Genomic DNA, 14,996 nt, shown 5'->3' with positions numbered 1-14,996 from the left:
CTGCTCTCATGCCCCCGCCACATTATCTAGGCTGACTTGTATTTTTCCAGGTAAGTGGATAACAGAGATAAATACACATATGGCCAGAAAACAACTGAACTGCTGTGAGGTTTTTTTTGCTCTAAGTATCTGCTTGAATTATGCAGGTTTCTACTGGAAAAGTGCAGCTTATATTCAAAAGTATAGTTAATACAAAGAAAAATTAAAAAGACCCATTTACTTTAATGGGCCTTCTTGAGTATAAATTCACCTTATCTCAGTATATCAATCAGATGCTATTAGTAACATACATAATGTTTCTCTTAACAGTCTCTCTAAATGCAGGATCATTCTGAGACAGAAGTAAAGACACTTCTACAATGTGCTATGGAGTTTTTATCTGAGAGTTATTTATGTGACTCAGAAAGTGGTCTTACTCGACAAACTCTAAATACAAGCAGCATTACACTGTTCAACAAAACATGTTCATGACACAGCAATCACAAAGACCTCGGGGTCACGCTACTGTGGTGGCACAGGCTGAACCAGTCAGATGTATGTACACCAGCATCAACGCTTTACATTAGAGGAGGTGCTCGCCTCCTCTGCTGGCCCTCCCTTCCCTCCTCTCACCCCTGTAGTCCATTTGCTCCAGACAGCTCTTCCCAGCGCAGGGTGGGGAGGTGGAGGACAGGGGGGAGGCACGGAGTACTTTTTAAACATTGGCTACGTATCAGCGAGGGGAACCAGCACCAAAGCAGATGCTCATGCTCTGGTACCACTGCCTGCATCCTCACCGTGGCTTGCCTCCGCCCCCGCTCCGCTCCCCAGGCCAGCCCTGCCTTCACAAGGAGCTGCTGGAGCTGGACTTCTTGGATCGCTTTATCATGCTGGGGTGAAACTCAGTGTGGCGGCGGGCGTGCTTTGTCAGGTGGTCGCTCCGCATGAACCGCTTCTCACAAAGGGGGCACCGAAACTGTTTCTCACCGGTGTGGGTTCGGTAGTGCCGGGTAAGCTCATCCGAGCGCGAGAACTTTTTAAGGCAGTCAGGCCATGTGCAGGGGAATGGTCGCTCGCCTGCAGGGAGGAAAGGATGACAAGAGATTTAGGGGGCAAGGGTAATGCAGGTTGGCACTTACCAGCTTCACCAAGGAGCCAGGGAACGTGCTGCTGAGGGGGAAAAGCTGCTTTTGTTTTCTGCCGCAGTGCCAGTGTCTGTGGAGTTGTTGAGGACTCACTTCATCAGGTTTCAGTCTCACCTCCAGCAGAAGCCAAAACCCCCTCCAACTGTACAAAACTTGCATGCCGGTGCAGAACCTCACACGACCCTGAAGACTGTCAAAACAACAGATGAGCGCTGCCTGTGCCTCTACATTTTTCATGTCAGGCTCACTACAGCAGTTTGGGAAAGGAGAGCCAGGATTATTCCTCTGACACTTCCATTCTGCTGAATAAAATAATTTGTAACCATTAGAAAAAAAGCCAAACCAAATCCTTCACCTAGGACAAGTCATTCCAGTCTGGGGAGAACTGAGCAAGGAGGGATCAGGGAGAGCGGTGCAGCCTTGGAGCTGCAAACAGGTAGAGCAAAACCACTGCAGCTGCAGAGGGAAGTCCCGTGCCCCCTCTCCTCCCTTCACCCAAAAACCCAAGCTGATCCAGATGGTAAAGGTTTCCCCCCAGTCTCTCAGATGACTGATTTGAGGACAGGAAAACTACTTCATTATTCACATGACCAGTATAAATGTTTGCTGTGATGATGAAGACCAAACCAAACACCTTAACCTAAGCCACACTGCACCTTTGCTTTTAAAAACAAAGGATTGAACACTGCTTACTGTTCATGGCACCCCACATCCCTGCAGTTCACCTCTGCAGGTGGCACAGACTGACTACAGGCACAGACCCAATGCCTCCTAACTGGCAAAGCTGACCCTGGTCCATGGCACAGGCAGAAATCAAAGGCATTTAAGTTCACATGACAGCTTTCAGTCACAGACATCATGCACCACTGCAGTTTGATGCCTTAATTATCTTTCTTAAGAGTCTCCTGAAGGGAATACAAGTGACAGCTATTTATAGTCAACCATGAAATATAAAAACTATCCCAGGAGTTTTCCAACTTGGAAGAGTTGCAAAGAAACTGAACAACTCCAGTATTTCTTGGTACTGTGAGGTTGGCACAACAGACGAGCTCGCTTTACATTTATAGATCACAAAAAAAGGCATTATTTACAAGGAAGTGTGCCTTGGAGTCCTCCCCAGACACAACAGCAGTGACAAAAAGCTAAAGGCTCAAATGAACAGCCCAGATGCCAGGACAACCAGCAGTGGGAAGTACTGCAGAGCTGCAGGGAAGAGAAAGAGGGCTGGAGGGAGTGACTGATGGCATCCAAAGGGCCAAGGAAGATGAGGATGGACCAGGTAAGCTGAACTGTAGCTACACCATGGCCCCTGAAAGCCCTAGTGAGTGTCTCTTAAATAACACCGCTGTTTTCACAGTTTAGACATCTGATGACACAGTGCTCTCTGATAGGCGGCTGCTGCATCCCAGACTGACCAGCATGCAGCAAAGCTGCAGTGGGACAAGCAGGACTGCGCAGGTTACAGCAGCACCTCGGGAGCTGCAGCACAGCTGCTTCTTCTGCATTTTCTTCCCTCACCTCATGGTGATGTCAGTCCTCAGTCAGGGGAGAAGGATGCAGAGGGAGCAGAGGGAGCCACGGCAGCCTGTACCTGAGCCTGGTGGAGGCACAGCCACCAGCCATCCTGACCCAGGATTTTTTATTTTTTTTTTTTTATAAAGAGGTTTCTTGGCTCCCCACTGCACACATTTATACATGGTTGGGAGCCTTTCTGAACAGCCAGCACCTGTAGGAAAAAAATAATTAAAATGGTACATAGGCTTACACATGCGTGAAGGCCATGACCGCAGCTGCTTGGCTGAGCAGCACCAGGAGCCGTACAGAGCACTCGCATCAGTGCCCACCACCCTCCCCTGGCTTTGCCCTGCCCAGCACCTGCCCTTGCCATCCAAGGCAAGCATTTCAGTTGCACTGCTTTTTTGCTATCTATCTCATGGTTTCTGTCACAGCTCCTGGAAGTAGGCAGCAGTAGGAGGTGCAGAAAAGCTTTCTAGCTCCCCCTGGGAACGTGGGAGAAGTGCTATACATCTTGCATGTGTAGAGATATCCAGTACGTGGCTCTATGTCAGGCACTTACACCCTAGAGCAGTGGGAGCAGCTCAGGCATCCTCCCCCATCCCCAGGAGCCACATTTCCAGCCACCTACTTCAGGACAGCTCTTCAGCCTGCAGAATTGCCTAGCTGTGCTCTACAGGGAGATGAGGTGCCTAGGCTGGGTAACAAGGATCACAGTCTTTGGGGTGCAGTGGCTACATTTCAGGCACAGCAGTATCCAGTCACAGACCCTAAAAGCAGTGTTTTGAATATAGCCCCATGTAGCCCTTGAGAAACTGGACTTTTTCCCCGCCACCCTTCCCAAAACTACCCACAGGAAGACACAATGGAGCCTGGTTATTGGAATTCCCTCTGAAACATGATGGGAGCAGCATGACCTCCACCACCACTACCCTGCACAGCCACTTCATGTGCGCTTTTAGGTTATGCAGCATAACCACAAACCTTTGGGGAAAGGCAGGGCTCACTCAGAATCCCTTGCATACACCTGGCACCACACACCCCAAGGAACTGGCCCTGAGATCAGCAGGGGGAGTGCTAAAGGCCATGGGGAGTGTGGTGTGGCAGAGGCATACCCGGCTACTGATGGGAGACCCGTGGTGCACTGGGAGAGTGAACACAGCAGAGATCGCTGCCAGAGATCAGTGGCTGCACTTCCTCAGAAGCACAAGAGCTAACACCAGTACCCACCACCAACCAGTACAGGGGGGAAAAACTACTTCACCACCTCGGCAATACAAGCCCACAGAGGCTGTCAGAGACGCTTTGAAAGCGTATATATGAAAGTAGGACAGGCATAATCCCAGGCACAAGGACACATTAAACTCCAGACTTCTCCTAGCAGAGAGACAAGGGAGAGGGAAGATTTCCAGGCCCTCAGGGGGTTGTCTCTGAGCCTGAAGACCTGCTGCTCCCCTCAGTCACAAACCTGTAACAGATGACACCAGCCCAGAGGGATGGTGCTTCAGTGATGGAATTAATAGGTGCAGAGCAGGGGTGGAATGTGCATCCAGGAGGCTTTTAAGGCAAGGTAGAGATGCCTGATGACACATGGATGGCTGTCCGCTCAGCAAAGCTGGTTGCTGTATTTGCTGATTGCATTTGACAGACTATTTTATAAAGCAGTAGAGGCATTTGTGGAAGAGTCTATAGCACAAACGGGTCTTACAACTCATACACAGGCAGGCAGGCAATGGCACACAGAGCTGCAACGCAAGCTAGTGCTGCCTCCATCTGGGGATATGGATTTGTGAGTCATCTCAGTCAAGAAACATCTTTTCCATAGGATTTTCCCCTTTAAAAAGGGGGAGTAGTTTTGGGAGTAGTAATACTAAAGCTTGAAACGAGCAGGATGAACTATCAAAACGGGGTGCTGTTATGTGCCATTTCCTTTGGTGGCGGTATGCTACTTACATTTCAGGATATACTTTAGATAGTATTTCCGTCAAAGGATGAAGGACTGGTCAATAGTGTAACACGATTCCTTAAAACTATGTGTGATAGTATCTGAACACAAGAGATACAAGATATAAATAATTTTCTTTAAAAAAAGATATAGATACATGTATACAGGGCAACTTACAGAACTAACAAGTGAAACAAACTGATTAACAGGTTATAGAAATAGGTGCATCTCTGGAACTCCCATTCTTCGTTCTGTGTGCCACCAGGAATATAGTGGGAGACATTATGCTGAGCACAAGCTAATGGTGGTTCTTACAGGTCTTCTCTGGAATCTAAAGAACTCCTGGTGGCATTAACAAAGACAAATTCATTTGGACAAACAAGGGATAGGGAAGTTCTGAGTGACTTCTTTTTCTGGCACAGGAAGAGGCTGTGTTTGAAAAAGCTGAAGGCAAAGTTGATGATCACACACTTGGGCAATTCTTGTGGCATGTAACAGAGGGCATGCACTAAGACTGGAGCACCCAGCTTCTGTGGTGAAATGAAGTACTAATTTTACATGAATTCCTAAAATTGTTTGAACACTGGCTTTACAGTAGACATTCAGAGATTGCTGTTGGTGTGGCCGGACGTCTGGCCATGGTAAATGGTTTGCTAGGGTCACACTATCTTCCTTGCTAACAGAAGTGAGGTTGGACACGGCCACAGGTCCAGAGTCTGGCATCAGAACTAGCTAAGACAGAACAGTCTGCTGCCAAATAATGCTAATGACCTGCTTCATACATTATCTAGAAAGCCAGAAGGGCTGTGGCTACAGCTGCATGAATGGACACCTAACTAGACACCCTTGCCCGACCTATGCTATTAAAGATGAGACCACCAAGCACATGGTAGGACCGTGCTGCCCAGTATTCATAGCAGCAACTATTTTAAGCATCAAAACTGAAGAATGCTTCAGAGTTTTGACTTCTGGGGTGTAGTGTCTGTGCCTGACTTCCACTCTTTGCCCAACCGCTGACATGGCACAGCCAGCCAGCACCTGCTTCCGCGGGGACATCTACCCTGCCTGTGGCACCTGCCCTGAAGCCCAGCCCATCTGAACTCCAGCAAGGCTGCCCCCTCCTGCCAGAAGCGGCTGATGGGAAAGAGGGAGAAGGGAAAGCACACAAATCCAGAGAGCCCAAATAGAAAAATCTCTTGCCACCAGGAGACAGCAAAACTGCTTTTGCAAAACAGGACTGGCATGATCAGTTCTCCATGGTTCAAACAAGAGAATCTAATCCCTACCTTCATCTTCCAAGATCCTCCCGTACCTCTGTGGCTGCTGGAGCTTGAAAATTCCAAAGGAATCTTGGCACCCTAGGAACAGATTGTGGTCCTGAACCACAATCCTTCACTTAGCAATGACAATGATAAGCATTTTTTTTTTTCTTCCCCTGCTCCCGCCCCCCGCCATGATCCCACTCATCCACCACTCATGTGTGTCTCAGTATCTCCTGAAGTATGACAGGTTCTGTAGGTGGATGTCAAGAACATGGTCCAGCTTATTGCAAGCAGGAAAAAAAGGCGGCTACCTTCCTTGCTGCAGAATAGCTGCTATGTCAGGTCTCTCTCACTTTTTCCCTCAGTGTAGTGCTTGCCCCACACCCTGAACAAGCAATTTCTTGTGGGAAACTGGATTTTGATGGAGTGTCCACATGCAAGACATTCTGGTGAAGATAGGTATTACAGACATCTGTGTCTCCACTTCTGGGCAGAGACCAGAGGCCTTTCAAACAGCCTTCTTCCTCTTTTGAGATATTCCAACATCAGATCATTGAAACACATGGCAACCACAAGGTACAGGCGCTGGTGCGAAACAGCACGGAGCAAGACCTTAGGTACCATGTGCCTAAAACAAGGGTTTCTGCAACACCTAAAATATGGCCATCCGGTGTGGCAATAGATCAAACAGCCACTGCCTATAGGACAGACAGCAAATGGATGGGTTGCAGCACAGGGTTTTTTTCCACCAGCACTTGGGACTAAACATCACAGGGCAATTCAGGTGTTAAAATGCTGCTTTCAGCAAGTATTTAGACTGCTCTGATGTTCTCAAAACCACCACTCAACAGCTGCTTGCCATGCAGGTGTTTGAGTCTCTTTCAAAAGACCAGATGCAAAACCACTTGCTAAAACCCAGCGCCGCTGAGAGCCTAAATCCCAGCGAGACTCAGTCTGGCTGTTACCCCCATCTGACACAGCATCAGAGGCAAGGGATATCCTTACAGCTTCTCTGCCAGATCACAACCCTCCCTGCCTGCCTTTGGAGCTTTCTTTGGTGGACTGTGCTTCCTCTTATAGACATACATATAGCTATCCTTATATTAATATAATGTAAATTGTATGATCCATAAAGATATATATTATTTTATCTTTTATATTTATATCATTTTATATTATTGTATATATTATTAAAATATTATACATTACTATATATTATGCTTGTATAATACATAAGATATATGTATATATTAACATAATATATAAAGATAATATATATTTCTATATTTATCCTCCAGCTATATATATATATATATCCTTTTAGAGAGAGATATCCAATGTATAGGATATATATGTGTCAGCTGGGGGAAGCTACCTGGGAGAAGAGAGACCTTCCCAAAGCTTGCCAAAGAGTAAAATCTGTACTTTTATTCCTGAGAAGAGGGCCCTCAACGGTACACTCTTGGGTACATGGGACAAGTTCCTACCTCTTCTCCTTTCCTATCTTATCTCCACTTGAGCTTCCTCCATTTTGCAGTAATACTGAAACAGTTACCAAGTGATGGAGAGAGACCAATTCCTAGCCCAGTGCTTAGGGCACTTACCTGGAATTGAAGAACGCTGCGCTTAGGCTCCTGTCCTGTCTGAATGATAAATGCTCTTGCTAAGTGGAAACAGCTTTGACAGGGCAACGAGGAATGCAATTTTATGTGCAATCAGAAAGATAATATAATTTTTGTTATTACACTATGAACTTATTAGCCAGTATTTCAGACTCTTCCCTCAAGTTTAAGGTATTTATAGAGAGCTCTGAGGCTATCCACAGTCATTGTTACTTGAATATAAGTGGTGAGCTATACTACTACACACCATCTGAACTGTGCTTTGCCGTCACTACTGCAGACTCTGGCCGTTTAATCTTAACTTGGCCCCTCCTGGCTCTTCCAGCTGCAGGTCTGGGAGCTGTGTGCAGCCAGGAGCGGCAGCCTGGTGCACAACAAGCAGCACAGCAGCCGATGAAGGGGAACGGTCATTCCTGCAGGGATCCTAACAGCTGGGGCAGCAAGACACACATGCTAACAAGAGCAGGTGACACCTACCACACGGTCTTCAACGTCCCAGCACAATAGTGTGCAGGAACTCAGTAAAGCCGCATTTTCAATACATCCATCTGGGAACAGGAATCGCACTCTTAGGGGTGATGCCGCCTTCTATCCTACATACGCACTTCTTTACATTTACTCAAGTAATATACAAAACTTTCTGGAGCATTTTGCCACTGCGACACGTACACCTGCTTAATGTTTTTACTTTTTAGCAGAAGGGAAAAAAACACAACACCAAAAACACCTCAACAAACAACCGGGATTCAGGCAACAATGAACTTAATTTTGGGGATTTTTGCCTACCTTAGTCAGCTGGCAAGGCTTCCAGTCAGTATGACCGTGTTTCTCTGAGACCTGGAACCATGCCCATTAGAACTAACAGCAATTTGCACATTTGCATTAACCCTTGAGAATGGGCGTTTCAGATGGAAGTCTGAATTTATCAAAAAATGTCCTGCTGGCTCCACTTTCTGTTCTTCTGTCTTATTCTAAAGGATCTGGCAAAATGACATTGCATGAGCTCGATAAGAAGGGCTTAAAATGCTAAATTTCAGATTACGCTCCCACAAAATACCCAAAAAAGCTCCCAGCGAGCAGAGGATTGTCTACATATCAGCATCTGTACAGTCTGTCAAGCTAGTGACAATTTAGAACACAAATAACAAAGCAGCACAGTCAAAACCAAACTGATACGGGGGATGGATCGATACCGTGATATCTATACTGCAGCATTATGCAGCTGCAGCACTTATCTTTCCTTTCTACTCGAGATGCTCCTCAGCTTCACTGTGCAGACTGCCAACCTACAGGTCCATGCCCAGGCCTACAGCCCTGCTACCGAACATCTGCAAGAGCCAAATGCCAGGAGAGCCCAAGGGTGCAGCAGCTGCCCGATGTAAGAAAACTGCTGGCATTGTTTGGGCCCAGTCTACACAATGATGCAGCTGGCTGAAAAGCCTAGCTGAAGAGGGAGAACTTTTCACACATTTGGATTTTTTGTGTCTAACTTCTTTATTAAAGGTACCTGACGATGTGCATTTGTACAGGACTAAGCAAAGAACTAGCAAAGATGCACAGATGTGAACTTCCCATTGATTGGCAGCACTGCATATTGAGAGTCATCCTCCTCCCCAGGCAAGTAAACTCCTACAGGTCCTGTACGAGGAGGCATCTCACAGACTAGCTTTATGCTGCCTCCTCTGTCCCTCTTGCCTGACCGGGAGGATCTGCTCTCAGCACCCACATGCCCTTTAACTGGCTTGTATTCACATCATAACAAATGCACGTTCCCAAAAGTTTGTTTCTCCTGCCAGTTTCTCGCCTTCTCCCTGTCAGCATCTTGCCACCCATTGCTCTGCACTCCCTGCCCAAGCCTTCTGACTGATATGGCTTGTTTACTCTTGAATGCCTTTATTTTCTCTGGAAAGCCTCTGGCCTGCACATCCCTCTCTTAAGTTGCCCCTGTCCCCCATCTTTAAGGCTAATAACCCCACACATTACTGGACATAATCAAACCTCTAAAACTACCTATTTAGAGAAGTCTGTGCATTTTCAAGGTGATTCTCTGCATACCTGCTGTTGCTTGTCATTTTCTTGGTCAGCTATGTCACTCGCTTTCTCCTGCCCTCTGCACCGCTTCCAGCGCTCAGGTCTTGTGCATGCCTTGCTGATGCATCTGGGCCTTTTTCTATGCTCTGAAGGGAAAGCCTGCAAGACTTGGTCATGCCATCTCAATGCTCAAGACTCCCAAGTAGACACATCACTCGTAATCCCTCCTGCCACCGCCAAACTTCAGCAGAGTTTTGTGTCCTACGCTCCCATAACACCATCCCACAGGGGACAGAGAAACCCAAGGTACAGTCACGTTGTAGAGCTATCCCTCCATCTGCCTTCCCAACAAATGGGTTTTGGCTTGCCAACCATCGGGGATAACACCGCCTTTTCTCTCCTACACCAAGTGCCGTGCACCTCAGAGGTGCTACGTGAAACAGATCATGCAGAACAACCTTACCTGTAACCCTCTTCCTGCTCAAGACACCAAAATCTAAATAATAAATTCCAAGTTACTTTTGGATGGTAGTGAAGGCACAGGGGAATCGATAGTTCAGTTTCAGTGACATGCTTGTCCTTGCATCCCTAAGCCTTTGCAAATTAATATGTTTTGAATGTAGGTACACATACATGACAGAATAAGGAAGTGCCTGATTATACCACAGAAACACCAGGGGCCTGGTGAGGAATGAAAGCTATCTGACTTCCCTGCCCCAGGAAGGGGCAAAATTCAGACTTCCTTGGCTTCCTCCTACAAATCCTGCTCTACTAAGTCAAGCTGAGTTCAGTGGGACTGGTAGCACAAGCAAGGGGGTTGTTTGCACAAGCAGAATGTGCAGTGCCATCCACCAACTGTTTTCTGTTAAGATCAATGCAGAAGACAATTTGTGATGGATGGCTAAATTGGGTCTTCTGGAAGTTGAATCAGAGTCATCATCAAAGGCCGAAACTTCAAGCAAACAGTTATACAGATATTTTTAGTCTCTGAAATACGGAATGCCTTTGAACCAACAAGTTTAAAGAATCACTAGTAACATACAGACCTCTAACCTCTCAGCATCAAGTCTTTTGGTCTTCTACTCTTCTACCTTTATTTGGTATTTCATTTCTTGCTTTGCATTAGCTTACCAAAGATGGTCTGGCAAGTTTTTCAGATTCCCACCATTACACAGCACACAGTAGCATCCACAGCTTTCCATCTGTGAGTACAGAGAGCAAGCTCACGGGCATGAATGGAAGTCCTAAAGGCATTTTCCAAGACAGAGAGACTGGGATTAAAATTGAAAATACAAGACCAGGAAGCTTCTACTGGTGGCCAAGTACCTACCTCCACTAAAGGCTACAGAGCAGCAAGAAACCTGGTTGGTGGCCCAATGAAAAATGGCAGGTAGATAAAAGCAATCCAAGAGACTAATATATATGAGAGAGAAGTTATTGGGGGGAAAAAAAAAAAAAGAAGGAAAACAGCACTAAGGAGGGAGCATTAGTGCTCTGCAATATGCAGTTATGAATAACTCCGGAGGTCCCATTGAATGCCACCGTTGCTAAGGAGTTGTACTGCCATCTTTAAAAATAATTAACATTAGCAATATCGTTTAGCATTTCTGTTAGATACAACTAACTGTTCACATTAGGAAGCTCTGCAAGTTCATTACTGCTGGATGTCTGTAGTGGTTTTCATCACACAGAACTACGGTGATGGTGTATCTGCATATCTGAGTCCAGGATCTCGTACTTGGAGCTAAGGCCACCCACTTGCGAGCAGCACATGCTAAACCTCACACCACTTCGGGAGATACTTATTATAACATTACTGCTTAAAGCAAGCCATGTGGGTTGTACAGTACATTAATTTACACGCCACCACCCAGAACGCTATCCCAGTCGATGTCTATTTTGGTTCCCTATCAGGGTGGATTATCTGAGCACAGGGTAGTGGAAGTGACGCTAACACATTTTCTTTGTTACTTGTGATCCAACATTTTGCAAGGCATCAGTTACATTCAGCCTCCAAAAGAGCATTAAAGTTACAGCCTCTGAGCCAGTAACACAACAATCCCTGGCACTGGTCTTGAGGTCAGTAGAGGGTCACCACCGACCATCCTCTTTCCCGGCTCACAGAGACAGTCTTAACTGTCTAACCAGAGAGCCCACCACTGAGCTGCATCCAGTAATCCTCCTCCTCCCCCGATCTCTCAAGCTGAGCACCCAGCAGACCTGCCAGCAGGGCACAGGTAGGCAACCGGCTCTCCTCTTTAGCAGCGCACGTACACCTAGGTGGGAACGCAAGCCAGAGCAACAGAAGTTTAGCTGGAGCTCATATGTGGCCATGCCCTGCCCAGGCTGCATTAAGCACTACAGCGATGCCTGGTGGTACCTACATTCCTCGGGTGATAAACTTGTTTTGTACTTCACCACTTACCATCACTGCCAACAGACAAAAATCCAGAAAAAAATCGCCATCTACAGAACAGATGTGAAACACGTGAAATAAGCGTTTGCAGCATTTGTCCCCTTTGATCCGCTCCTTTCCATACCTACAGGCAACCCTTTAATTTAGAGCAATTTTTAAGCAGCCTTGCGTACTGCACTGTGACCCCAAGTGCAATTCAGACACGTAAAGGTTTTTATTCAGCCGCTTGCACTCGACAGAAGCCTAAGAAAACAAATAATAAAATTTTAAAAACCCCACAGAGACAAGCAGAAAAGTCTACAATTGCTGTCCTCTCAGCTTTGAGGCAGAGCCGGAGGAAGTACGAACTGCAGCAGATCTATTTCCTTATCTCCTGGTTTCCGCGCCGCCACACCCTCTAAAGCGCCGGGGCGAACGGAGGGCAGGGCAGCCTGATGGATGGGGCCCTTGCAGGGCACGCCGAAGCTGCGTCGCCGGGTCCCCGACGGAGGTCGCCCAAATATTCTCGGCCGGAGCAGTCGCTACGGGCACGGTTTGGAGAGCAATCCGGCTCGCCGGCGGTGGTCTGCTTCTCCGGGAGCCACCCAGGGGCCCACACAGGTTTTTAGCCGATGTGCTCCTCAGGTTTTTACCCTCCAGCCCGCTGTGCCTTTCGCCCACTGGAAGGGGGTGTGCCAGCAGAACCCAGGGATGCAGCTCACCGCGCTGCAAGAGAGGCGCCGCCGCCGCGCCCCCTTCCCGAGGGGCTCCCCCTCCCCTCCCCGTCCCTTCCCAGCCGCGCCGCCCCGGAGCTCCCACGCCGCGGACTCAAGCCCCAAGGCGGCTCTGCAAATAGGCAGCTCTGCAAAAGCGGGCCGCGAAACGCGCTTTCCGACGGCGGGAGCAGCGGGGCGGGGAGGGCTCTCCGGCTCCCCCCGGCCCGTTTTGGGAATACATGCCGAAATCTGCCCCGCTGCACACGATCGACCGCCTATGCCGGTGGAAACCCCGCTTCTCGCCGCCGCGGTAATCTCACCGCCGCCCAGAGCGGGCTCGGCGCCCCCCGGCGCTGCCGGTGCCTCGACTGCCAGCCACGGCGGCGCCGGCTCAGCTGAGCCCGGCCCGGCGGCCCCGGCCGCCGCCCCCCGAGCCGACCCGGCCCATCAAGTTTATTCCGCTCTCAGTGACCGGCAGCTGCCCCCCGCCCCGGTGCTGCCCGGGGGATACGGGCGGGCTCCCGGTCGGGGCGGGCGGGCAGCGGGCAGGGCGCGGCGGCAGGCGCTGCCGCAGCCCCGCCCGGGGCGGCCGCCGGAGCCGGTGTCCCGGTCCGGCACGGCGGCGGGGAGGGAAAAGTAAAAAAGAGGGAGGAAGAAAGGGCTGAGGGAAGGAACACACCCCCACACCCCACACCCCCCCCAAACCTCATGCGGAGCGGCGGGGCCGGCAGGCACGCCGCCGGCCGGGTTCACCCGAGGACAAGCGCTGGCTCCCTCCCCCTCCCCTTCACCCCCCGGCCGCCGCCGCCGCCGCTGACCTGTGTGCACCCGGTAGTGCGCTTTGAGGTGGGAGGACTTGCCGTAGACCTTCCCGCAGCCGCTGTAGGGGCACTTGTGCCGCTTCTCGGCCGCCAGCTTCCCCTTGGGGGCGGCCCCGGCGGCGCGCAGGCGGGGGGGCGGCCCCGGCGGCGGGACGCGGGGCGGGCTGGAGCCCGGCTCGGTGGCCGCGTCGCTGTCGAAGCCGGCGTCCTCGTCGTGGCTTTCCACGCTGTCGCTGCAGACGGAGGGGGCGGGCAGCGGCCGGTACTTGTTCAGCTCCAGCAGGCTCTTCGCAATAGCCAACAGGGCGCAGTAGTCCTTCCAGGCGTCGCGGGGGTCGCGCAGCTCCCGGGCCGCCTCCGCCTCGCCCGGTACCTTCAGCCGCGCCGCCTCGGGCACGGCGGAGCGGTTGGAGATGGAGACCAGGCACTGCGCCGCCACGAAGTCCACGTAGGCGACGGCCGACATGGTGGGGCCGCGCCCCGACGGCGAGAGGGGTCCCGGCGGCGGCGGGACGGGGGTTGCTCGGTGCGCTCCTTCAGCGGCCGCCCGCCGGTCCGGCCGCACCGCCGCCAGCCATGGTCCGCCCCGCAGCGCGGGGTCCCGGGTTGCGGGCGCGGAGAAGAGCCAGGGGTGTTGGGGGGTGCGTGTATGTGTGTGTGTGTGTGTCTGTGAAATAAATAGCGGGGCGCCGGGCCGGTCCCTCACCGCCGCCCCCCGGGGGCGGCGCGCAGCCGGCAGGGGGGAGCACCGCCCGCCGCCCGCCCGGCCGGGCCGGGGCCGGGGGAGAGGAGAGTGCCCGCCCGCTGCCGGCCGCCACCGCCGGCCGCCCCGAGTCCCATCACCTCCGGCGGGGCCCCCCCCCGATTGGTCAGCGGGCAGGACTGGCCGGCTCTGTTTACCTTCTCCCCCCGCCACTCACAGCGCCCCTTTTCTAAGGGGGGTGTGTCCGCCGGGCGCCCGCCCCGCCAATCGCCGCGCTCCCTCCCCAGGCCGCGTGCTACTCCGGGAGCCCCCCGCCGCGACCGCTTAAAAGGGCGACGCGGCGGCGGCGCTGCCGGGGAGGCCGGAGCGGCGCGGCTCGGTGTCCGCTACCCCGGCAGCGCCGCCTCCCCGCCGCGGCTCTCCTGGCCCAGCCGGCGGGGCCTCCCCCGCACGCGGGGCGGCGGGGCAGAGAGGGGCCCCACGGCGCCGAGCGGGTTAAGTGCCTCTCTGCTAGCCCTACGGTCCCAGCAACCGGCCGGCCAATGGAAAGTGAGCCGGCTGATGTCACTGGCGCGGCACTCGCCAATCAGCGCCCGGTTCCGAAGGGTGCGCAACACTTGTAAACCCGCCGGGCGCCCGCGACCCGCCGGGCCCCGCCCCCCCTCCCCCCCACCCCCCCGCAGAGCTGCGCGCGGCCCGGGCCCGGCCCGTGTCTCAGCGGAGGGGGGGCAGGCAGCAGGGGGACCCCTCCCCGCCCGCCCCCTCCCATCCGCTATCATGTCATGTCGTGTAGTGTCGTCCCGGGTCGTGTCGTGCTGCTCCGCCCCGCCCCGCGCCCGGGTAAGAGCCCTCCCGAGCGGGG

General features: G+C 51.7%; 1 protein-coding gene across 3 annotated transcripts; it reads right to left on the bottom strand.

The window, feature by feature from the left end:
• Positions 1–367: 367 nt before the first annotated feature.
• On the bottom strand, positions 368–14,718 carry KLF9 (KLF transcription factor 9). 3 transcript variants are annotated; one of them, XM_064439428.1, is made up of 4 exons: positions 13,429–14,718; positions 5,871–5,942; positions 4,593–4,685; positions 966–1,056 (listed from the first exon to the last, which is right to left on the bottom strand). In XM_064439428.1, exons 1-3 carry the CDS (start codon positions 13,895–13,897, stop codon positions 4,624–4,626), a joined length of 603 nt encoding a protein of 200 aa, XP_064295498.1. In that variant the 5' UTR covers positions 13,898–14,718; the 3' UTR covers positions 966–1,056; positions 4,593–4,623. The 3 variants fall into 3 exon arrangements, with proteins under 3 accessions (XP_064295496.1, XP_064295497.1, XP_064295498.1); XM_064439426.1 differs by lacking the exon at positions 4,593–4,685 and having other exon boundaries at positions 368–1,056; positions 13,429–14,704; XM_064439427.1 differs by lacking the exons at positions 4,593–4,685; positions 5,871–5,942 and having other exon boundaries at positions 368–1,056; positions 13,429–14,666.
• Positions 14,719–14,996: the final 278 nt, after the last annotated feature.

Source organism: Phalacrocorax carbo, chromosome Z (assembly GCF_963921805.1).
Source record: "Phalacrocorax carbo chromosome Z, bPhaCar2.1, whole genome shotgun sequence".
Classification (NCBI taxonomy): domain Eukaryota; kingdom Metazoa; phylum Chordata; class Aves; order Suliformes; family Phalacrocoracidae; genus Phalacrocorax; species Phalacrocorax carbo.
Note: the sequence above shows the minus strand (reverse complement) of the source record. Positions and strands in the feature narration are given on the sequence as shown.